The sequence below is a fragment of the Tarenaya hassleriana genome, unplaced genomic scaffold (assembly GCF_000463585.1).
Source record: "Tarenaya hassleriana unplaced genomic scaffold, ASM46358v1 Cleome10, whole genome shotgun sequence".
Taxonomy (NCBI): Eukaryota; Viridiplantae; Streptophyta; class Magnoliopsida; order Brassicales; family Cleomaceae; genus Tarenaya; species Tarenaya hassleriana.
Window position 1 is genome coordinate 2899800 of NW_010960188.1, and position 22195 is coordinate 2921994.

The following is a 22195-nucleotide window of genomic DNA, read 5'->3' on the forward strand; positions in this document are numbered from 1 at the left end:
AAAAAAAAAAAAAAAAAAAAAAAAAAAAAAAAAAAAAAAAAAAAAAAAAAAAAAAAAACAAGAGAGATCTCAGATAGCGCACGACGAGCGAGAGAGAGTGCACTTCTACCACATGGGGAAACCCTAATTCTTCCACAGGAAGAGCTCTCTCCTGGCTTGTCACCAAGGTGAAAATCAGGAGTCGGCTCCAGCCCTTTTCTTGACGGTATAAGGGTAGTATTCTCAGCCGTTATCCACTCTAGTGGTCTGACCTCCGGAATCGATCAATGCAGACGTGACTGCGAGAGCCGCTCCAGCAGATATTGCTGTCGATATGCTCCTCGCTGTAAAGAAAACCAACCATTCCAACCTATGTTACAACATTTCGGAGAGAGAGCAAAAACTAATCTCAGTACACACACAGTCTCTCCATGTCTATCAAGAACTTTTGCTTCAAGAACGAGGATTAGCAATCAACTGCAAGTGACTTGGCAAAGAACTCTTATTTGGGTATAACTCTTGAGTTGCTTCCATATGATTAAATCTTGGACTGCTCCTAATCGTAATGTCTTCATGATAACCGTAAAAATGTTACATGGTGAAGCAACTGTAAGATTTCTCCAAAAACATATCAACCACCAAACATGGTTGATGGTCCTAAACATTAATCCACCCATGCATGGCAATGAACTGAGATGATGAAGTAAAAGAACACTACAGAGAGAAATCATCGATGCCAACTTAAATCTGAAAATCAGTCGAAGAAAAAAAAAGGAAAGCACTTACCTCTAAAGCCAAAAACTGAAGCGCCAGCCACGAAACCGCCCACAGCACCATTGAAAATATCTCTCTTCGCCCTAAAGTGCTGAACCAGCTGTTCAACACCAACGTAGACGCCCCCGATTGCTGCAAAAGTCAGCCCGTGATTTCCCATCATCTTCAACGTTCTGATGAGTCCGGGAAGAGCCACATTCCTCTCGACCCGAGGGACGTCTTTCCAAGTAGCCACAACGGTTCCATAAATCGTCCCGGCAGCTAAACCAAAAACACTACCCTTAAACGTTTTCACCATCGGGCTATCTTCCTCTTCCAAGTACCTCATTTCTGATGGATCCATGATGTCCTCTAGCTACGTGCATAAGAATAATTTGTCAGCTTTTTATATCAAAAGCGATCCGATTCCAACCTAACAATGCCCAGAGAACATTCACCAGATAATCCAATCAGACCAAAATGTGAAATTGAAGGCAAATCAATCAAAATAAGTAAACTTTAAGGTATCCCATCAGAGGAAAACCACTAAAAAAAGGGGGAAAGCCGATCCAATTTATGCTCCTTAGTCGCATAATCGGATGATAAATTTACAACTCAATATCAGATCGCTAGAATTCGAGATCAGAAAGAGCAGCGTTCATCAGCCGAGGTGAAAAACACCATAACCAAATTGAGAAACGGATCATGACAAACAATGTAAAAGCCGAGATTCGATTAATGACAGCAGAACTGTAGGTTTGGCAGCTCGGTAAACCCAGAAGGACGTTAAGCAACGAGAACTTTAATCCGCCATTAACGAACAGAACAACAAAACAGAAGCAAGGTGCAAATGGAAGAGGATTAATGAAAGATCCAGAAGATTTTACCTTAGAACTCGAAGCCGCGGGAGAGCGAGCGAGCGAGAGAGAGATGCAGAAGAGAAGAAGAGCTCAACCAACAACCTTGCCGTTCAGCTACGACACGAGAGCCTAAAGCCCAATTGTACAACAAAAGCCCATTTTAGAAAAGACGTCTGAGATAAGCCCAATATAGGTCCATTATGGGCCTATTTAAAGCCCCAAGTAAGCCCAATAAGTGTGCTCTCCCTCCGCTTTTGCCGGCAATGGCGGAATCGACGAGGAATCAAACCGGAGATGGAAGAGAAGCAACTGAGGAAGATGACTACATGGCAGACCTGTCTCGTTTCCTTCCACCTGAGCCTTCCCAGACGTCCAAGAGAGTTCCTCCGAGAAAGGTCTCTTTTTTCTGCGTACTTTCCTCTTTGCTTCTCTTTTAACTTTAATTTCCCATAGGGAAAACAGTTTTCAACTTCAAAATTTCAGTACATGATATAAAATTTCGATAAGGATATGAAGCATATCGATGAATTCCATGTTTTGGGAAAGTGAGTAATGTAGAAATCGATTCCTTACCATTGTCTGCGTTTTAAGATGGTCGGAGTGGTTAATTAGGGTTTGGAAATTTAGGCAAATATACTTTTATTGATTCATTTGGTTAGAGAGCGAGAGAGAGAGAGAGAGATCATGAAATCGGCAGTCGGAACAAACCAGTAAAAGTGTGACTATGTGAATGATTTGCAGGCTTCTGATTCGAAAACAGCGAATGTTGAACCATCTAGGAAGAAACCCAAGGCCCTAAGTTGGCAGGAGAGACGAAAAGCTGAGAAAGAGAAGAAGCAAATGGAAGAGGATCAGCAGACATTGGCTCGTATAGACACTCCGATTTCGGAGTCTAACATAGGGTTTAAGCTGTTGAAGCAAATGGGTTACACCCCCGGGTTGGCTCTTGGTAAAGAGGGGTCAGGTAGAGCTGAACCTGTGGGCCTGGAAATTCGGAGATCGAGGGCTGGGATCGGTAGGGAGCACCCTCATAAGGAGAAGAGGAGAAGGGAGGAGATTGAGGCGGATAATATAAAGAGAAAGGAGGAGGAACTGATGTCGGACTTTGGGTCCAGACAGAAGTCCCAATGGCGCATTCGGAGAATCATGGTTAACTTTAGGAAGGCTAAGGCAGCTCTTGACCAGCTTGAGAACAAAGAAGTTGTTCCAGAGAAGAGAAATGAGGAAGAAGAGGATGGTAAATCGGGTGAAGAAGAGGAAGAAGAAGAGGAGATCACTGAAGAGGTATGTTCTAAACGTCTATTTTTGTGAAGTAGAATTCAGCTTGGTCCAGTGTTTCAGATCGAGTTAAACAGGGGAACAATTAGCATTATGTTTTTTTTTCCAGAATTCTTCTCCTATGCATGGGCATTAATCTGTATCCTTACACTTAGAAATTCAAGATTCAACAATTTTTTAAAATTCTTGAGTTGAGGGTGACAATCTTAGTGTGCTGGTTGCAGGATTTGCAAGAGATATTGATTAAACTGAGGGATGAATATCGGTATTGCCTTTTCTGCGGATTCCAGGTAATCAAATGTGTTCAGTGCTTTTGTTTTTCTATTTTCCATCGAGATTGGATGTTGGTTTTCAAATATTATGTTGACAAATCATTCACGTGGTGCTGAACCCAAAATTGCACTTCAGTATGAAACAGCTGAAGCTCTTGCATCCAACTGTCCTGGGATAAATGAAGATGACCACTAGATCATTGAGTGAGGTGGAACACACAGATACATGTCTGGAAGCTCTTTGTCCATATATGCAGGTTAACAATTCTCTAATGTTGCCAAAGGGCTTCAACAACATTCAGAAGAACGACCATGTCTGCATAGGCATAGGTTATTCTGTTAGGTGAAGAGGTAAACTCCCAAAGCTACAAAGGGAATCACCATGATTATTGACAGCTTCAACATCTAACTCATTCCCATTTTTCATTGATGCAGAAAGTTGCTGATGGAGATCTAGAAGTGGTCTTTAAATAGCTGTATTCGCATGTAACCGATCTATTAGTGGAAACTATTGGAACTATTGATTATAATCAGATTATTATATTCTTTGGGTCTGACATATAGAATCCTTGTCTGATGACCAAAACTTCTTGATTATGATGATGTTCAATCTGGTCTCCTAGGTCAGGTACAAGAGATAATGAAGAAAAACAATGAGCACACAACCAATGTGATTCTCTTGGCAACCACTGTCTGGTTTATAGTCGCACAGAAGACAAAAGGATAAAGAAAGGGCTTCGATTTGTCAGAACACTACCACACATCCATCCTTAGATAAAGTCTGGTGGGTGCTTCAAGTGTTAATCCAACAAAAAAGTCCCCTTGAGAGGGAGACAACCCATAGAGGTTAGTTGATATTCTGAGAAGAATCATAACCACTGGTGTTCTCATGCTCCATGTACAGCCTCCTCGTTTGCTGATTCTGAGACAGCTCGAACCCGCTCATGGCTGCACTACCACCACCCATCTGAGAGTTAGTAGCCTCCGAGATTCGACCCAAACCCAGAACAGGAGGCATATCCTGTGAAGTACTGCCGATGTTCTTTAACTCCCATGGAGGCGGGCTCGGATACTGGTGATGGGTGGAAGCAGGCCCTGGCTGAGCAATGGAAACCCCACCTACAGTCATCAAGTTGAAATCCATGGATGCTTCCCAAGTGGGTGATGGTTGTTGTTGTTGTTGTTGGTTTGACAGAAGAGAGAGAGCACAGCTTGAATCAGCAACTCCCTTGTAGCTTTCTGCCCTAGGGTTCATGGCTTCTGGGCATGAAAAGCTTGTTGGTCCTCCGAAAATATTCAGTGGATGAGTTTCAGGGTCTATCTGCCATGGATGAGAAGAGAGGGGCCGTCTCATCACACTGGCCATAGGATCAGCCAAAAAGCTCCCACCACTCATTGCAGTAGTGGCATTTCCTATCACAGTACACGATCAGACGTCACCAAGAGAAGCACAACCACTAAAGGGAAACCAAGTGAGGAACTGCAAAAAAGAATGGCTATCAGTCGAACCTAGAAGAGATGGAGAGATCCTTCCATAACGAGTAGTGAACAGAGCTGGAGGTTGCGGCTTCCTCCTTCGCTCGTTATGCCCGGCGAGACGCCTCCTGCAACTCCGTTTCTCTTGGTCAAACTCCGGAAGCTGATGAAACCTGCTCATTCTCGGTACAGAAATCACTTTTGGATCAAAGACACAAAGAGGAGAAACTGGCAAAATATCTGAGCGTGCTTCAAGGAGAGGCAACAAGCTAAAACGCATACGGCCGACAAGGGCTCGTTATCTCAACTTGGGCTTGTGAAAGGCATGCAATCCGGTATTTTTCTTTCATCAGACCCAACTCATGTCCGAGAAGAAAACAAGCCGTGAGTTCCTCCTATCCACTTATTACATGTTTTTTGGGTCAAGACACAAGACCACATCAGAACTAGCTGTAAAGTTAAAAGAGTCCAAGACGTTAAAGCTCAAAGACAAAAGACACTCAGTGTGACAACGACACTCAAAAGGAAGCTAAAGTGTTGGTTCCACTGAATAACACCAAAAGGGTTTGCTTCAGAAGGCTGAAACACCATGACCCACCCTTGCCAGAAAGCCACAATGGCTTGAAATAAAAAAAGACCGGACCGAGCAGAGTCTCGGGTTCGAGCTGCGACAGTGGCAAATCCGTAATAAACAAGAAACTGAAACAAGGTGTGTTCTCTCTTTCTCACCTGCTGCACTGTTGGCAAAACCTCTGTTCGAGACCAGCGACCGTGACTTTGGGGGACTTAGAGTGCATGGCGCAGACCTTGTGGCGTGAGTAATAAGCTTTCACATTGCTTAGATCGACCCTGCAGCCCTCCACTTGGCACCTCGGCGGCTGACCCGTTTGGCCGGACCCGCCTCCCCGGGTCTTCCTGCCCGGCCCGGATGACGAACTAGGCCCCGGACCCCTACCATCACCACCCGAGTCCTCAAAGTAGATCTTTTGCCCGAACTTGAGGCCGCTGCTGAGAGAAGACTCGGTGGAGGAACCGCCCGACTCGGTGGCCGGACCGGGACTTGAACCCGAACCCGTTTCCATTTTGTTCCTGTTTACTTAGACACCGGCTTCGAGGATCATTCTTGGATTGATCTCTACTCTTTACCGGTCTTGAAAAAGAGAGGACGCAGGAGGAGGAGAAAATGTGGTTAGGTTGATTTTAGTAGTAGAGGGTTTAAGCTTTAAAGATCATTCATGGAGAGAGAGAGAGAGAGAGAGAGAGAGAGAGAGATGGGAGCGGAGCTGGGGCCATGACAGCGAGGGTAAGTATAATGCTACGGGCACAGACTGTTGTTCTGTCACCACAAAACAACACGAAACCGGACACTACATAGAGACGGAGAGAGATTTGAGAGAGAGAGAGAGAGAGAGAGAGAGAGAGAGAGAGAGAGAGAGAGAGAGAGAGAAGATTTATTTTTGGTTCTGTTTGTGTTTAGCCTTTGGTTGGTGTTGGCGGTTTCTTAGCTCTCGAACAAGTGCAAAGTGGACTCAGCTTCTTGTACCATTACTTTGAACTGTTCATCGTCACATGCCCATTTTTTTTCCTTACTTTTTTGTTTCCTCGCTTAGTGGCCAAATCCAAATTCTTCCACTTTCGGTATAACTGGAGATTTTTTTTTTTATTGGTAGTGGAAAGAAACGTAGAGGGTTACCCTCGTATACTCCAAGGTTCACATTTAAAAAAAAAAAAAGCTGCAACATTTGGCATCAAAATTTTAAAAAAAAAAAGTGAAGAAGCCAGATTTTTTTTTGTGTCCCCGAAAAGGGGTTGACTGAATTATCTTTGATATCGTCATAATATTCCTTATGAGAAAAAAAAATATGTAAAACAAGAAAAGAAAATACATAGGATGCATGCCATTGGCAAGTGGGTGGGACATACTTTATTTAGGGTTTGTAACATAGAAGACAACTCAGCATCGAACACCCAAATGAAATGCATGCCGAGTTGGATCTCAAGCATAATAATAACGGTAGCAGTTTATATCAGCAAAATATAATAATAATTATAATAATAATAATTAATATTAGATATTAAAAATAGAAAGATTGTTTAGAGGGATGGGGAGCATGTCTTGGAACGGAACTGAACCAAGGGATGTGACATTTCGAAGGGGACTAAGTGGTGGGTGTCGGGAGTTCAAGTGACATCGAGAGAGAACTCAGTTTTAGAAGCCATTATTAAAAAATATTTATTATTATATATAAAAAGTTGTGTTATTCTCTCAATATCCAAGGCAATATCTTTCTTGATTTTCTAAAACAAAAATAGAAAGGAGTAATAATATAGGCAGCTCAATGATGGTTATTTACCATCGCTTTTTCATCTGAATCCGTGTAAAATTATTTTTTACTGTGTCAGTTTGATTTGTGCTTTTTGCTTGGCTTTATTTAGTGAAATCGATATTTCCTTGCATGAAAACGATGAAAAAGTAAAAATTACTAATTAACATTAGGTTAAATGCGTATATGTGAATACAATGGCTATATATACATACACACACCTTCACAGGGATAAATGTGTGCTGAAAAAACGATAAATAAATAAATATTTATTGATTTTCTTCACTTTTAATATTCCCAATACGTTAAAATTTCTGTGCCCGTGCCTAATAAATACTCGTTCTTTTTGTACATGACGCGTTATCAATACAATTAACCTTTACTAAAAAAAAATATTCCCAATACGTTTCTCCTTTTTTTCACCATGGACCGACTCCATCCCCTTATTACAATCTTCAAACAAAATAATTGCTTCTATTTAAATATATATATATATATATATATATATATATATATTTCTATGTAGCCGTATCTCCCTTGTACTTTTCATGGGAATCAAAAAAAGAAACTTTATAGTGGCTTTTTTGGGCTAATTTGCATTAGTTTGTGCCATAATAATCGAGGCTGTGTTAATGAAAATTTATTATTGTATTATTATTCAATAATTTTATATAGTTTTTTTAGGCTATGTATTAAATTAACTTTTTGAATTATTATTATTATTATTATTATTATTATTGTTTAATTCATATTAAAATGTTGGTTTTTTAACCTTTATATTTCTCAAAAATATTTGGGCTGAATTAAAAAGAAAAAGAAAAAGAAAAACAACAGAAAAAAGGAGAGAGAAAATGGGGAGCAGCAGGGGAGAGGGAGGACAGAATCTGGATGACGTCAAACGATAAAAAATGGGTGGAACCAAACACTGCCATCTCGAAAGACAATCTCTCTCTCTCTCTCTCTCTCTCTCTCTCTCTCTCTCTCTCTCTCCCCATTACACTACACGACAACCAAATTCTCACTCTTTCTAACACCAAACATTATCCTATATTACCACAAGACATATATATGTATATAGAGATATCTGCATTGCCTCGGCTTTGAAGCTTGGATTGCTCAAGTTTTCCATGTCGGAATTCCCCAATCCAGAATCCAAGAACACAAAATGCCCACTTGCTAAATCCCCGTCTGAATTGTTTGTAAACCGTGCAAGTTTTCATAGCAAAAAAAAAAAAAGAAAGATAGTATCAGAAACATAAAAGAAAACCTCCTAGTCACCAAGAACATGAAAAAACCACAAAAGGGCGGTTTCGAAAAGGCGAAAATTCGGACAAAATGCTTCCAAACCCGGGATTCCGACAGTGAAATCGCCATTGTTAGATGTTTTCTCAGACACCGTTACACTCGACTACAGCTTCAGCTGCCCGTCTCGGCTTGTTTTTCCTCCGGCTACCGATCTGTCTGTACCCGATTGACGATTTTATCGAGTCATCCGTGCTCGATTTCGACCCGTTACCGTTCTCTTCCTTGGCTACATCTGCATTGTTTTCTTTACACTGCAGTGATCTCTTTCTCTTCCTCCCGTTTTCTGATACAGCTTCATTCTTCAAATCTTTACTGGTTAGTGAACTGTTTATGCCATCTTCATCCCCTTCTTCGATCTTCCCCACCAGTTCCTCTCCCTCGGTTTCATCTTTGATTGGCTTCTGCGGCCTCCCTCTTCTCCTATATGCCGGAATCTTTTCCTCCTCACCGCTTCCATGATCCTCCTCCCTTGCATTCTGCTTCTTGCCTTTTCCTCTTCCTCTTCTCATTCTCGGGTGAATCTCAAGAACGAATGCCTCGAAAAGCTAGACGAGAAACCTGCAAGTTGAAAGACGATCGTTTCCAATTGTAACAATCCTTAACAGCAGACATCAGAACCACGGTTTCAACAGAGGAGATCACATTCAGACAAGAACAAAAGCTACAATTGCAGTTTCTACAGAGATGAACTCGACAAACAGAAGCATCGATGTCTGTTCGATGAAGCGAGGCAATCACAAGAACAGGAAAATCCGAAGAAAAGTATTGCAGTGTAGAGAAAGCTATGGATCAGATAATGAACCATCTTATATGTAAACCAGTTAACCACCATTCCTTTGACACTAATATATTAACATCGAATGGTCGAGGAGGAAGGATAAACATGTTCATCTTCGAACGTAAAACACGAAAAAACCAGATTCCATTTCAGGCAAATGCAAATTTTCCTGCACAAAAGGAAGAGTTGGAGCATTTGAAATGTTCATTTGACATATAAGAACAACAATTCTTTTCAAAAAGTTCCATTACCAAACATCCAAAAACAGAAACAAACATGTTTTCCTACTAATCGAGTTGATAACTCTCTACATATGTCCGCTCATGAATCGTATACACGTTTTGCTTTGCTTTAATTTTGTTATCCTCTTTACCCATTTCAACAGAGCCGAGCCCTCAATCTCGAGAGAGACTCCAGTGCTATTAAACAACAAAAAGCTTGATTCTTTTCCAAGAAATCTGATTGCATGAGCAATCCAACAGCAAAGAAGCACAATTTCCTCCCAATCTACTCGAAATTTTCAAGAACAACCAAACAAACAGCATTGAACATCGCGGCAATACGACCTGTACCATAAGTATATGCGTGACGAATCTGCTACACCGACAAAGAACGAGTCGAGACTCACCAGTTTACTAGAAATCTTCATCGGAACCTCTGACGCGTGAACCCATTTTTTCAGAATCAGACAAAACCGATCAGAAGTCCATCAAAGTCCAAAAGGGTCGCCGCTTCTGTTTCTTCTCGATTCACTCAAAACCAGATTCACCAGTGTCTCCGACCAAAGAGCTAAAGTTAGCGGAGTCGAAAGCAGACGAAAACCCAGATCGGAGAAACACAAAGGGATTCCGAGAAACTGATCAAACAGAACCTCGGATGAATCGAAACCCAACAACAATTTCCCCGAGAGATTCAAACAAAATGGTTAGAAGCAGAGAGAAGGAGCAAAGAGCAGTGACGTCTTTGGAAGGTGTGTTGAGAAAAAAGGTGTTTCCTTTGCTTTCTTTTCGAGACTAAATGTAAAACTTACGTATGACGCATTCCTCAGTTCACCATCGTATACCATTGGCGGATGGATCTTAGCCCGTTGAAGATGGATGCCAATTTCAGATGCGCTTCTATCCCACGCGCGAACAAGGCGCGTGTCGTTTCCATGTTTCCTCTCTTCTCTCGAACAGGATAACGCCATCCACCACCACCAGAGCCGTCGATCAAGGGGAGATTTTGTCCAAAGCCCATAACGAATATATTATGGGCTTACACTCCATGAACTTATGGTAATGGGCCAAGGCCCATTAAAATCAGCCCAACCATTCTTTCCCCTCAAAACTGAAAAAGAAATTAAAATATAATAGAAAAATATCATATAAATACCTAACTTTTACGAAAATTTCAACTATAAAATTTCTATATAAATATCTGAACTTTTCTAAAATTCTATATAAATACCTAAATTCTGATAAACTCTCAAATAAATCTAAAATCTGTTAATCACAGCATCTATTTTTATTTGAAAAATATCTGAAATTTGTATTTATTTAGAAAAGTTTTCAAAAATCTAGATATTTATATAGAATTTTTAAAATTTTAGATATTTATATAGAAATTTTATAATTCAGGTATTTATATGAGATTTTCATAATAAAAATTTAGGTATTTATATGTTATTTTCCCAAATATAAATAAAATGAAACACACTTTTGTTACTCCTCTTTTGTTTCTCGCTTTTGTTATTCCAATTTCTAATGTTTGTAAAGAAAATGATTTATGTATTTTTGAAGCATACTTGTATTGATTTATGGATCGGTTCACTTTGTATGGTTTGTATTATAAATTGATAATCCAATCTAGATATATCAATCCATTTATTTTAAAGAGAAATTAAATCCAAATGGGCTTCCATCAAACTCTTATCCCGTGGAATTGACACTAGAGCTATTTTGTTCGAGAGAAAAAAAAAATATTTAGCCATGATATAAGTATCAATTTATATGAATGATACGTATAGTGTATATATATATATGTACATATATTTATATATATATGCCCTTTGCATTGGAATATATACATTCCAAAGAATAGTCGATGATGATCAAGTCTTCGACGTAGGTAGGCCATAGTTTTTATATACACAAAATATTAAAAGAGAAGGGTGCATGAATGTGCGAACAAAAATAAATGATTGGACTGTCGTGATGTAATTTATGAATTTGTTGATGATTTAAGCCTTATTTCTTATTTAGGTAATAAATTCCTACCACAACAAATCACCAAATTGCCTCTCTCTCTCTCTCTCTCTCTCTCTCTCTCTCTCTCTCTCTCTCTCTCTCTGAAATGTCGGACTCTTACGTTTAGAGATTATTTCAAGGCTGCACCGTACGGAAACGAGTTGCATGCATGGCGTGGTATATTCAATTTGTGATTTTTAATCCATCGATGAAAACATTTGTTTTTAAACTTTGATATTTGTCTCAATATAAATTGAATATATATGTACACTAGGGATGGACGAACGGTTTAATCGGTCCCGGTTAATTCGGATTCAGTTATTTCAATTTATGAAAAATCATAACCATACAAATATTTAATTTTATTCGGTTCGGTTCGGTTCGGTTCGGTTCGATTTCGGTAATTTCAGGTTTTAAGAATTCATAACGAAACATTATTTAATTTTATTCAGTTTGTTTATAATAATATTAAAAAAATTCAAATCGTTTATAATAAAAAAAAAAATCAAATAAGATATAATATAAAATATTATCATAATCATCTTAATATATAAAATAAAAAAATCTAAAATATAATGTCACGATTTTTTTTTTGACATAAAAATAACAAAAAAAAAATTCTATAAGTAAATCTTATCCTCTTCAAATATTCATATCGCTTAAATTTTGAAAATAATAAACCAATCATGAAATAAAAAAATAATAAAACAATGGTTAGATTAGAAATATATACTGTACACTATGATTTGATCAATTTGTTAATCTACACGTATTATTTGTTCTTAATTACAAAATATATATACCTTATAAATTTTTTTTTGAAACACCATATATATATATACACACACACACTGTCAAATAAAACAAAATAATAGATCTATACAATAAAATGTTCATGTAAATTAATATAAATATAACAGTATAAGAGATGATTAAAAAATCAACCTAACCCCAAAACCGATGATGAGAAGCGAAGGGTACGTAGAATAGAAAGAGAGCAGTTAAGTTGCAAGTTGTTTAAAAACATATATAAGCCACCAACTCTTTCCTTTCCCCTTTATTGTGTTTGTGTCATCTCTCGATTCTCTTTCACCTCATCAATAACCCATTCTCACCTTCTCTTCATTTCTTATATATATATTTTCTATAAAAAAAAAAAGAATGAAATATCTAACTAGATAATCAATAATATAATCCGGTATCTATTTAGAATTATCGGAGAGTTAGAATTATCTATTATGAATTATATTTCTAATAGGATTAGTGTTAGTATCCTATTAATTTTGTGTGTGGATAATTCAGAATTTTATCGGGTTTTTGGTTTGACTACATCTTGCAGAAGATCGGAAAGTCCATGTAAATACCCATTCATAAGTGAGGACTCGGATCCGGGTTAAGAAGGTATTAGTATCCTAAATTCCTAATAAATAAAACTAATTTATAGTTTCTATAATTTTATAATAGATAATTTAAATCTCCATAATTTTCAATGTTACCCTTTACTAAAAAGATTCCGTCTGATCTATTTGTGTGGGAAAAAACATTTTTGTATATAGGTTTTTGATTGAATTATATATACCTTAAAATGGGGGTATATATACGTGGAATATTTAAAATATATTCAATAAGAAAATTTCCTAGATGCCTTCCCACTGGAAGGAAACTAGGTGCATACATACATATATGATATATATATATATATATATATATCCAAATCATTGGATATTTCTTGTAAATTTGCATGAGAGTGACTTGCACCTTATCTCAATATAATACAATAACGTGGCATTAGTAGACTTTTGAACATTAGTTTCTCCCCCTAAATACATATTCGACCGCAGTCGAAGAAAGTGATTATAAATTCTATATATACATACATACATACATTGACCTTCGGTTTTTAGTAAACTCCCAAAATTATGCAACTTGACCAATCGGTAAAAGTCATTAATTAGTTCCCAAAAATTAACGTGGAATTGATATGAAGAACATCTATTTGCTTTTCCACTTAATTGGAACTTATATAACAAATGGTTTGTGTCCTGTAATCATTACTGCATGGAACTAATTAAGTAATTAGTCTAAGATAATTATATATATATATATTATATATAGTGGATTGTGCTCTGCATGTGTATTTTTGTCTGTCTCTTCGTGTAAGATAAAATCCAAAGAGAAGACAAGAGTTCCAGAGATTCAGGTAGCCGACGAAGATCGGCCAGGTTTGATTTCTTGTCTGAAAATTAGATTAAAAAAAAAGCTCCCGAAAATTACATAACCTAAAATAATCTCTGGAATTAAATGTTTATAATAAAATAATGACTACTGTCGATTTATGCATTAACTAATCATTAAATCGATTTGATTATTTCCTCGGGCTTGAAGTTTCAGCGAAGCTTTAGCCTTAACCGCCGTTTACGGCTTTTACCATTAATTTGAAAATGTATCAGACGAAAAAAAAAATCTGTTTGTTCAGAAAAAATATAAAAACATATCAAATTAAAAATGATTTAAATAAAAAAGAATCATCTGCACACACACACACATACACACTCATGCATACGTATGTTACGTAAATACATAAACATATATAACTATATATGCCTCGGGATTTGTTTCCCATTCAAGAAACCCTAAAAATTCCTGAATAGGGTCCAAGATTCCATGTACAGGCATTTTGCTTGACGGAATTATATAATTTTCTGTGATCCGGTTTAGAGTTACGAGTGCCTAAATTAAACCCTTTCGCAAATCCATATAAACCCTAATCCCGTTATAAAATTTGAACCCTGAACCCCAACTTGTCATTACCATGATTAGCCTGATGATTAAACTACTTCAAGGTATATAAATATACATATAATTCATATTAATTATAATCAGGATGAAAAAACAAATCATACAGAAGATAGTCGGGCCTAATAACCAAACCCATTTCCCCACAAGCTTATATATATATATATATATATATGTCGAATTTCTTCAGAAGATTGTCTGCTTTTCTGTTCTAAATAAAAATAAATAAAATACAGAAAGAGATGTAATTAATAGAACAAAGACATGAAGCGAGGAATCTGAATGTGATAATACAAACAAAAAAAAACATGAAGACCAAAAAACATGAGTATTTGCTTTAACCATAAGCAATGTTTTAATTAGTTCGAACTCTTCCCGATAACAATTAGGACTAAAAAAATGATAAAACACAACATGGACTACTAATTAAGCCAAATACCCATCTTGGGCCTATGCATGTCGTTCGTCGTTTGAATACATGGAATTCCACAACTAATAATCGGCTGACTTTGAAAACGAAATATAGTTTATATATATATATATATATATATATATATATATATATAATGAAAGATAAATTTATCTTACCGTATAAAAAAATTATTAGACTGACAGACGACAAAGTAACTTCAATGTTTTAGATGAGAGACACAATTAATTACGTGATTAAAAACTAATTCTGAATTTTGAAGAATTAAATGGGTCGAAAACTTAGTGAACCTCCTAATTATAAAAAAAAAACTATTGGACTGAATCTCTTTCCTTTCTATTACATTTTCGAATTCTAATATTATATCATTTGAGCTAATTATTTTTAACACATATATATCTTAGGTAGACAACCAAAATTCGTATTCTCTTTTTATGCTTTCAAGAATCTTTCACCATTAGGGAAATTGAAACCAGAACTAGATAACTAGATAAGTGTCCGTACAGTCATAGAAATTTACAATTTTGCCCATAAGCCATGACATGGAAAGAGAAGATCTGTGTGTCACTATCGCCAAGTTGTAAATAACTCGAAGTTCGAGGGGTAAACATGTAATGAAATGCCTTTATAAGTCTGTGAACTGTTGGAACAAGTTTCTTGCATCAAGAACAGACCACAGCACAAGAGAAAGAGAGAGAGAAAGAGGGAAACCAGTGAATCTGAACCATGCAGATGAAATCTCCATCGTCTTCAACCTCCACGAAACTCAAAACCCTAATCCACAACCTCATCACTCACCCCGTTTACAGATTCATTCGAGCTCTAAACAAAGCCAAATCCATTCTCCTCGAAGCTTCCAAACACAACAGCAGCAGCAAAAATAGGGTGCTCATGATGTTTTATCCCAGAAAAACCTCCAAGAAACAGAGCAAGATCCTCTTCGGCTCTTTCAGACTACACTACAACTGGTGTTCCTCCCACGTTGTTCCTGTCCCTGTCCCTCCTCCTGTCCCTTACCCACTTCATCACAACTCTTTGTTCGATCCAGAATTCCCGTGCGATGATCTGGTCGTGAACGGTGATAACGAGGATCGTGAGTCTCAGCTGTCTGGTTATCTGGAATGGCTCGAAGAGAAGGTCGGTGACGATTGCATCAATGGCGATAGCAATAACAATGGGGAAGAGAAAGAGAGAGAGATCGGCGACGATATCGATCGTTTAGCTGATAAGTTCATCGCGAGCTGTCATGAGAAGTTCTTGTTGGAGAAGGTTGAGTCTTACAGGAGATTCCAAGAAATGTTGGCCAGGAGTTTGTAAGAGTTTTCCTTTTTGTGTCTAAATCTGGTCTGATTTTGTAATAAGATGGGGTAGTAAGAGCGTTTGAAAAGTTAGGGGGTTTTGTTGCAAGAAGATGAAACATGCGGGGATAAAGCGTAAGTTTTATGTGGAGGGTTTTGTAAAAAAAAAATTAAAAGATTTTGTTTTCTATTAATAATGGGCAGATGTAAGCGGTGAATTCAGATTCATGCTGATTTTATATACGCACGCGATTTTATTATGGTAAAAGGGTATATATATATATATATATATATTTTGATAATTTAGAAATTCACCGGATATTTGATCCGACTACATCGTCCAGGTGAATGTCTTTTTCTATATTTGGGTTTGAATCCAGGGTGAGAGTATGCTTTGCATGTTCTCTCACCACTAGACCACCCAAATTTGGGTGTAAAAAGATATATATGTGTTGGATAGACTAATCATGCAATAATAATATTCATGAATAAATAATAGCTAAGAGACATTATAAGAGTGCGACAATTTATATATATATTAATATATATATTCCAAAAGTGTAATTTCTCGGGCCTCTCTCAACTACTCGGCCTTCAATTTTCTACCCACAATTAGACTTTTTGTAACCATGTATGTCTCTGCCTCGTGGACTGACTCAGCCAATTATATTAAGGTTAGCTCCTGATAAGATCTCGTATGTATATATATATATATATATATAATGTATTCACATTAACATCAAATCAAAAGATATATATATTTGTAGAAGCTGAGATTCGATTGGTCTCTTGCATAGAAAGATAGACTCAAAATAAGATTTTCTTAACCAATAATTTTTAAGTGTATAGTTACATGTATAGATAAATCATGGAGTGAGCTTTTCCCATTATCCAATTGATGATTGACACGTCAGACCTTCGTATGTTACCTTCATAGTTTCTTGGTGAGTAGGCAAAAGAGAAAACCCTAACTTCTATAGCAAGTCATACAAATTTTAAACCCTTTTTCCCTTCTCAATGCACCGACGCTTTCGATTTAAACCTGCAAATTTGTTGGCGCCACATTTCTTTCCATTTTCTTGGAACGCAAACATCAGCGAGAAGAAACAGGTTCGCTGGTTCGTCTGATTTCGAATTCAGCCATGGCAGAGCGGGAAGATCCTGCCCCTGATCCTACACCCGGTACGTTCATACCCATATTCGCAATCTTGATTTCGAATCCGCATTCGGGGTTTTCCCAGTTTTGCATTGCGAATACACTAAGGAGCTAGGGTTTATGATCTCGAGGTTTTCCCCCGTTCATCTGTGTGTTTCCCCAGTAGATGAAAATGTTGAATGATTCGGCGCTTTTTCACTTTCTCCCGTGTTCTTGAATCTGTTTCAACGATCCAGAGTCGAGCCTCCCGTTCAAGAAGAGACCAGTTACTGGAGGAGAAGAAGATCATAAGAAGCGAAACAAAGAACGAATGGAGATCATAAAGACCAGAAAATTGAGAATCAGGGAAATGCAAGATCAGGCTTACTTCAGCGTTCTTCGAGTCTTTGTGGCAGAAAGCGTAGAAATTTCCGGTGTAACACACGCAATCTTCCTCGCTTCTTCTTCGAGCTTCTCCGTTTTAGATCTCCCCATGTTTGCTTTCATTGAATTGGATTGTGGCTTAATCTGTTATCCAGGCAAGGATTACCATACTGAAAGATCTCATGAGGGAGTTGAAAGTTACTTTCCAAAAAAATAGAGATTATAGGAAGGCTATAGGAAAAGATAACGTGGTCCAACAACTAAGGTACCTGAATTGCTCTGTTTCACGGGAAATTTCTTCGGGATTAACCTTTGCTTCGAGCTTGGTTTCTCAGGACATATTCCTCGGAGGCGGAAGAGGAAGAGGAAGAGGACGAGGACGAGGACGAAGACGAGGACGAGGACGAGGACGAAGACGAGGATGAGGACGAGGAAGAGGAGGAACCTCCTCGCCCAAAAGAGAAATTGCCGCCTCTCCGTATAAAACTGAAGAAACAATTACCACAGACACCCGAATCAGTATGTCCGACCCTCTACTTTCATAACAATGGAAGAGAAGCCGGCCGATAAAATCTGGATTCCTCTTTTGGGTTTGATTTTATTCGTGTCCTGTCCTTTTGTCTACTTAGCAAGAAGAGCCCAAGACCTCTAGAGATAAGCATAAAGAAAATGCAGTGACATCCTCTGCTGGTGCTTCATCTTCTGAACGCTGCAGCAGAATTTCTCCTGAGTCTCTCGTCGGAAGAGTCATTCATATAAGACTGCCCGGAGATGAAGACTATATTCAGTTCACTATTGCAGCATACGACACATATCAGGTACATATCCAGGTCCATTCAGCCGTCTGGTTTCTTGCGTTTCTTTCGGGGTTCAGCCATTCCAAGAAAAAATCGCTTTCCCTTTTTCCAGGGACAGTATCAGCTACAGTCGGACACAGATACAATGGAAGACCCATGTAGCTGGGTTGATCTCAGATGTGTAAGACCAGACTTTTTTTTAATCTCCCCATAGTTTTCCGACTCTTCATCGTTTTTTCGAAGCCAAACCCCGAATCTTGAACTGATTGCAGATTCCAGCTGAAGATATCCTATGGGAAGGTGAAGATCCGGGGATTTCTGAAGAAGCGTGCGCTCTAGCACCAGGCCAAACCTTATTGCGAGAAACCAGTACCACTACACGAGAAAGGTCTGATGATCACTGCTTCAAAATACCACCTCTTCCATCAAAGTATACAGCCAGTAAGGAGCCACTCAAGGAGGTAAGTATTTGGCAAGTGATCAAACAGATTTGCATTATGAATTTTAAAATGCAGTGACCAAATTTTCCATAAGCTTTTGAATAGGTGAGTAAAGTTACCAGCAAAGCTCCAACTGAACTCGAGAAGGGAAAGGAAACCCTGAAGGTGAAATCTCCAGAGCTCTTTGACTTAGGCTTTGTACTCTCTCACACTAGTAAATCCGAAAGTTGACACATGAAATCTGATGCAGGGCGACGAAGATATACATAAGGATGCCATAGAAAAGATAGCCGATTCATCTCCCAAGGACAAAGGTGAAGAAATATGTCCAGCAGCAAATGATCTTTGGAGTTTTGATTGCCGCCACACTTTATCTGCGCTTCTTCATCTACCTTTCTTCATTGGTTTCCAATATACCAGGTGGGGAGCAGACAGAGCCGCACAGGGATACAGCAGTGGCTGGAAAACCAGACCAAAGTGAAGGAGACTTGAGTAACAACAGTTGATAAACCGATGTTGAGATGATCATAGCATGAGGATAATCCCAATTTCAGACAGAAAGGTCATATGTGCTTGTCTGCTGCTATATTCCATTCTTGGCACAATATAACACAAAATCTTTTTATGTTCTTGGCTGGAATAATTGCAGATAGTAAAAATGTTTGAGATACTCTTGATCAATGTGCAGCCTCATAGTGTCAATCAATCCCAGAACTTCAATTATACGTTTCATTTGCAAATCCCATTAGCTAAACCCAGTACTCGGCACTCGGCAGCGGTAGTCAAGCATTAAGCAAACAACGATGGCATCACCTCCTTGTACGCTTCTTTGCTCGAGTGGAAGGACCTGCCTCCTTTTCAGCGACTTCCTTGCCTCGTTTAGCCGGCGAAGGAGAAGACGAAGCAGCAGCCGCTCTCTTGGGTGCACGACCACTGCTTTTCTTCGCAGGACTTCCCTTCTCGTTCGTTTGTTTCTTCCCAGATGTTCGTTTCTGGGAAGTCTGGGTTTTTCCTGCATCAGCTTTGTCTTTGTTACTGTTGTTCTTCCTCTGCTCAGCTCCTCTTTTTAAATTAGAAGAATCAGCACCAGAGTTTGTCTTCCCAGTCTCAGGTGTAGTATCAGAAGAAGAGCCCCCTTTCATTCTCTTAAGGAAAGTGGCCACACTTTGCTTCTTCGAGCTAGCACTTGTGTTACCCTTCTTTTCTTGATCACTTTTCTTGGGCTCAGAGCTATCATTAGGAGATCGGCCTTTGGTTGGGAGACCAACATTCGAAGTAGTATCAATCTTACTACGGTTCTTTACATTTTTGTTCGCCGCCCTTTTAGTATTCGAAGAAGTTCTTTCCCTTGTCATCCTCTTCTTTGAAATAAGAGGCTCCTCATCTTTGTCAGAGGTTTTTTCTTCATCTTCCATGTCTGTAGCTGGCTTCTCATCAACCACTGGAGTCATTTTCAGCTTTTTCTGGACTGGCGCCGAAGATCTAGCAGCCAACGAACTCCGTTTCCGACAAGCAATCATAGGGACAGACATCCTAGGCTTTAAAGACAATGGATGTGAAGATTCGGGAACCGCTTTTGGAACCATTGAGGATTCCTCTTTCGGCTGTGAGGTTGGTTTCTGCACCTTGAGAGCCATCTGTTCCCTAACGAGTTCATTAAGCTGTTCGGAAGCCTTAAACTCGGAGGATCCCTTCCCGTAAAAGACTCTCACGTTATTGATAAGAAGCAGCAAATCACGGAAGAACTTTCCTGTGGAAACTGCGTACCAACCCTCTTCAAGACGAGTCCGTATCATCTCAAAGTCGACGTGTTGCCGAATTATCTTCCCGTACTCCGGTGTTTCCTGCAGTATACAATCCAAAAGCCCCTCACGATTTGATTCATGCCCCATTATAGTGTTGCGGAATTTTGACGAGAGAATAAGTCGAAATGAATGCCCTTTGTTATAAGTAATAGAAAGATACGACTTTGTCCCATAAATGACAAGCCCAACCAAACATGTCCACATCCCTCTCTCCACTTTCACGTAGTGTTGAAGATAACAAAGCGACAAAACTATGTTTTAGTTCATTTCTATTAGTGAATTGGTGAAATAAAAACTAAAACGTGGAATTTTTAATTTTGTTTTCAATGGTGATTACCTGGCTCTGGAGCCGCCGCGAAAAGTGGGAGCCAGAGGATTGAGACTGGAGGATCTCGAGGAAATCAGCCAATGGCTGGGATTCAAAGGGGATCCCTTTGACGGTCGGAGATTGATCCTCCTCGTTATCCGCTTCGTCCTTTCTCGGCAAGCTCGCCGAGCTCTGCACATCACTCGTCTCCTTCGCTTCCTCTTCCCCACGGCTCGCTCCACCCTTCGACTCGGCCACTGACTCGATCAACTCGCCCGAGTCACCCGCCTCTCTCCCCGGGTCAATCCTCCCCGAGTTCCCCGCTGATTCCTTCGCCCCGCTCTCGCAGCTCCCTCTGCACGAATCCTCGCCGGCTGGTTTCCCGTCGCCGGCGGACCGGTTCGGTTCTCCGGTATCCGGTTTGGTAACTTTCTCTTCCCGGTTATCGTCCTCCGAACCGGTTCCGGGCTCGTCACCCTTTGGATCTGGGGAATTCGATTCGTTCACCGACTGATTCGCTGGTCCGACGGCCGGTTTGCCGGAGTTTTCATCGGAATCACGGTAACTCTCTTTCTTCTCCGCGATTTTATCTAGATCTGAGTTTTCCGTTTCCGTCTCGTCCTCTTTTATGCTCCGTTCTCTCTCTTCCTCCAATCTCTTCACCTTCAATTGCAAGGACCTGCATCAACATACGCATGAATCGTCGATTCGAAACCTGAGTAACGCAAATCTGGAGAAGGTAACATATGGAGAGACACGGCCGGTGGATTTACGAGATGGAGAGATCGTAACGTTCGACTTCGCGGCGGAGCTCGGCGACTCGGAGCTTCCTGAGCTCATCGAGCCAAGGAACGGCGGGGATCTCGGTGGCGGTGTCGTCTTCGGCGGCGGAGGGTTTCCGGGAGAAGCGACGCTTGAGGTCGAGGTACTTGAGGCGGCAGGAGGCGGCGGTGACGGAGCGGAGGGAGGGAGTGCGTTTGCGAAGCTCGACGGCGACGGAGTCCCAGGAATCGGTGCCGAAGCGGTGAACGGCGCAGGCAAGGAGGAGCTCCTCCCACGTGCCCCATGTTTGTTTCTCGGGAAAGTTCTCGTTGTTTTCCGGTTTGGCCATCAAGGGGAAAAAAATGGAAAAAAATTTAAAAATCCAAAGAGGCAAAGGAGGTTGTCGTCGTTCCTTCACCGATTTATACAATATATATGCGTATATATACACATGTATGTATGTCTCTTCTGGAAATGTATATAGGTGGTGGTGTGGTGGTAATGTAACGGGTTTGATATCGTTTAACGAAAGTGCATATGTTGTAAATATTTATAATATTCTGTCCTCCGCATTTTATGCTATGCTATGGTTTTTTTCCTTTATTAGGTTAGGGATTCTTTTGTCCTAATAATGAGTGCACCAATTGGGGAAGTTGTTGCACGACTTTGTCCACCGCTGTGTCCTTTTTCTCGGCCCAAAACCGATTATAGGGCTAACTCGCCGAGCCCGGGAGAGACAACCGCGTCGAGGGCATGACGGTGCGAGAGGACGATGAAGGCCGAGGGAA

The 22195-nt window shown here is 39.5% G+C and overlaps 7 protein-coding genes across 9 annotated transcripts; 3 read left to right on the plus strand and 4 right to left on the minus strand.

Moving 5' to 3' along the window:
- Positions 1 to 22: 22 nt before the first annotated feature.
- On the minus strand, positions 23 to 1720 carry LOC104802456 (outer envelope pore protein 16-3, chloroplastic/mitochondrial). 2 transcript variants are annotated; one of them, XM_010526074.1, is made up of 3 exons: positions 1620 to 1720; positions 766 to 1108; positions 23 to 323 (listed from the first exon to the last, which is right to left on the minus strand). In XM_010526074.1, the coding sequence occupies exons 2-3, from the start codon at positions 1094 to 1096 to the stop codon at positions 223 to 225; spliced, it is 432 nt and encodes a 143-aa protein (XP_010524376.1). In that variant the 5' UTR covers positions 1097 to 1108; positions 1620 to 1720; the 3' UTR covers positions 23 to 222. The 2 variants fall into 2 exon arrangements, with proteins under 2 accessions (XP_010524376.1, XP_019056833.1); XM_019201288.1 differs by having other exon boundaries at positions 766 to 1104; positions 1620 to 1663.
- A 101-nt stretch (positions 1721 to 1821) lies between these two features.
- Positions 1822 to 3701, plus strand: LOC104802464 (G patch domain-containing protein 11). Its single transcript, XM_010526088.2, has 5 exons — positions 1822 to 1987; positions 2334 to 2876; positions 3095 to 3160; positions 3279 to 3493; positions 3578 to 3701. Exons 1-4 carry the CDS (start codon positions 1856 to 1858, stop codon positions 3336 to 3338), a joined length of 801 nt encoding a protein of 266 aa, XP_010524390.1. The 5' UTR covers positions 1822 to 1855; the 3' UTR covers positions 3339 to 3493; positions 3578 to 3701.
- Positions 3702 to 3783: 82 nt separating this feature from the next.
- Positions 3784 to 6137, minus strand: LOC104802470 (squamosa promoter-binding-like protein 9). The gene is made up of 3 exons (XM_010526101.2): positions 5348 to 6137; positions 4652 to 4791; positions 3784 to 4555 (listed from the first exon to the last, which is right to left on the minus strand). Exons 1-3 carry the CDS (start codon positions 5698 to 5700, stop codon positions 3990 to 3992), a joined length of 1059 nt encoding a protein of 352 aa, XP_010524403.1. The 5' UTR covers positions 5701 to 6137; the 3' UTR covers positions 3784 to 3989.
- A 1956-nt stretch (positions 6138 to 8093) lies between these two features.
- On the minus strand, positions 8094 to 10173 carry LOC104802478. The gene is made up of 2 exons (XM_010526114.2): positions 9654 to 10173; positions 8094 to 8805 (listed from the first exon to the last, which is right to left on the minus strand). The coding sequence occupies exon 2, from the start codon at positions 8754 to 8756 to the stop codon at positions 8331 to 8333; it is 426 nt and encodes a 141-aa protein (XP_010524416.1). The 5' UTR covers positions 8757 to 8805; positions 9654 to 10173; the 3' UTR covers positions 8094 to 8330.
- A 4983-nt stretch (positions 10174 to 15156) lies between these two features.
- LOC104802486 lies at positions 15157 to 15988 on the plus strand. Its single transcript, XM_010526126.2, has one exon. It carries the CDS (start codon positions 15206 to 15208, stop codon positions 15794 to 15796), a length of 591 nt encoding a protein of 196 aa, XP_010524428.1. The 5' UTR covers positions 15157 to 15205; the 3' UTR covers positions 15797 to 15988.
- A 593-nt stretch (positions 15989 to 16581) lies between these two features.
- LOC104802495 (dentin matrix acidic phosphoprotein 1-like) lies at positions 16582 to 21996 on the minus strand. Of its 2 annotated transcripts, none has more exons than XM_010526138.1 (5): positions 21419 to 21996; positions 20676 to 21324; positions 17566 to 20377; positions 17301 to 17440; positions 16582 to 17202 (listed from the first exon to the last, which is right to left on the minus strand). In XM_010526138.1, the coding sequence occupies exons 1-3, from the start codon at positions 21754 to 21756 to the stop codon at positions 19343 to 19345; spliced, it is 2022 nt and encodes a 673-aa protein (XP_010524440.1). In that variant the 5' UTR covers positions 21757 to 21996; the 3' UTR covers positions 16582 to 17202; positions 17301 to 17440; positions 17566 to 19342. The 2 variants fall into 2 exon arrangements, with proteins under 2 accessions (XP_010524440.1, XP_010524448.1); XM_010526146.1 differs by having other exon boundaries at positions 17301 to 17466.
- On the plus strand, positions 16920 to 19039 carry LOC104804890 (protein EMSY-LIKE 3). The gene is made up of 10 exons (XM_010529254.1): positions 16920 to 16959; positions 17170 to 17348; positions 17452 to 17561; positions 17632 to 17815; positions 17926 to 18114; positions 18206 to 18274; positions 18366 to 18554; positions 18639 to 18698; positions 18784 to 18847; positions 18954 to 19039. The coding sequence occupies exons 1-10, from the start codon at positions 16920 to 16922 to the stop codon at positions 19037 to 19039; spliced, it is 1170 nt and encodes a 389-aa protein (XP_010527556.1).
- Positions 21997 to 22195: the final 199 nt, after the last annotated feature.

What these genes read in the sequence shown, in the direction of transcription:
- LOC104802456 (XM_010526074.1), bottom strand. Translation starts at nt 1,096, where the DNA reads ATGGATCCATCAGAAATGAGGTACTTGGAAGAGGAAGATAGCCCGATG. An exon ending in TTCAGTTTTTGGCTTTAGAG is followed by an intron (nt 324 to 765) that starts GTAAGTGCTTTC and finishes TTTTCTTTACAG; the next exon opens with CGAGGAGCATATCGACAGCA.
- LOC104802464 (XM_010526088.2), top strand. Translation starts at nt 1,856, where the DNA reads ATGGCGGAATCGACGAGGAATCAAACCGGAGATGGAAGAGAAGCAACT. An exon ending in AGAGAGTTCCTCCGAGAAAG is followed by an intron (nt 1,988 to 2,333) that starts GTCTCTTTTTTC and finishes AATGATTTGCAG; the next exon opens with GCTTCTGATTCGAAAACAGC. An exon ending in AAGAGGAGATCACTGAAGAG is followed by an intron (nt 2,877 to 3,094) that starts GTATGTTCTAAA and finishes TGCTGGTTGCAG; the next exon opens with GATTTGCAAGAGATATTGAT.
- LOC104802470 (XM_010526101.2), bottom strand. Translation starts at nt 5,700, where the DNA reads ATGGAAACGGGTTCGGGTTCAAGTCCCGGTCCGGCCACCGAGTCGGGC. An exon ending in TTTTGCCAACAGTGCAGCAG is followed by an intron (nt 4,792 to 5,347) that starts GTGAGAAAGAGA and finishes GAGAATGAGCAG; the next exon opens with GTTTCATCAGCTTCCGGAGT. An exon ending in GATCTCTCCATCTCTTCTAG is followed by an intron (nt 4,556 to 4,651) that starts GTTCGACTGATA and finishes GTACTGTGATAG; the next exon opens with GAAATGCCACTACTGCAATG.
- LOC104802478 (XM_010526114.2), bottom strand. Translation starts at nt 8,756, where the DNA reads ATGAGAAGAGGAAGAGGAAAAGGCAAGAAGCAGAATGCAAGGGAGGAG.
- LOC104802486 (XM_010526126.2), top strand. Translation starts at nt 15,206, where the DNA reads ATGCAGATGAAATCTCCATCGTCTTCAACCTCCACGAAACTCAAAACC.
- LOC104804890 (XM_010529254.1), top strand. Translation starts at nt 16,920, where the DNA reads ATGGCAGAGCGGGAAGATCCTGCCCCTGATCCTACACCCG. An exon ending in GTAAGGAGCCACTCAAGGAG is followed by an intron (nt 18,555 to 18,638) that starts GTAAGTATTTGG and finishes GCTTTTGAATAG; the next exon opens with GTGAGTAAAGTTACCAGCAA. An exon ending in TTCATCTCCCAAGGACAAAG is followed by an intron (nt 18,848 to 18,953) that starts GTGAAGAAATAT and finishes CCAATATACCAG; the next exon opens with GTGGGGAGCAGACAGAGCCG.
- LOC104802495 (XM_010526138.1), bottom strand. Translation starts at nt 21,756, where the DNA reads ATGGCCAAACCGGAAAACAACGAGAACTTTCCCGAGAAACAAACATGG. An exon ending in CGTTACGATCTCTCCATCTC is followed by an intron (nt 21,325 to 21,418) that starts GTAAATCCACCG and finishes ATGTTGATGCAG; the next exon opens with GTCCTTGCAATTGAAGGTGA. An exon ending in CGCGGCGGCTCCAGAGCCAG is followed by an intron (nt 20,378 to 20,675) that starts GTAATCACCATT and finishes TGTATACTGCAG; the next exon opens with GAAACACCGGAGTACGGGAA.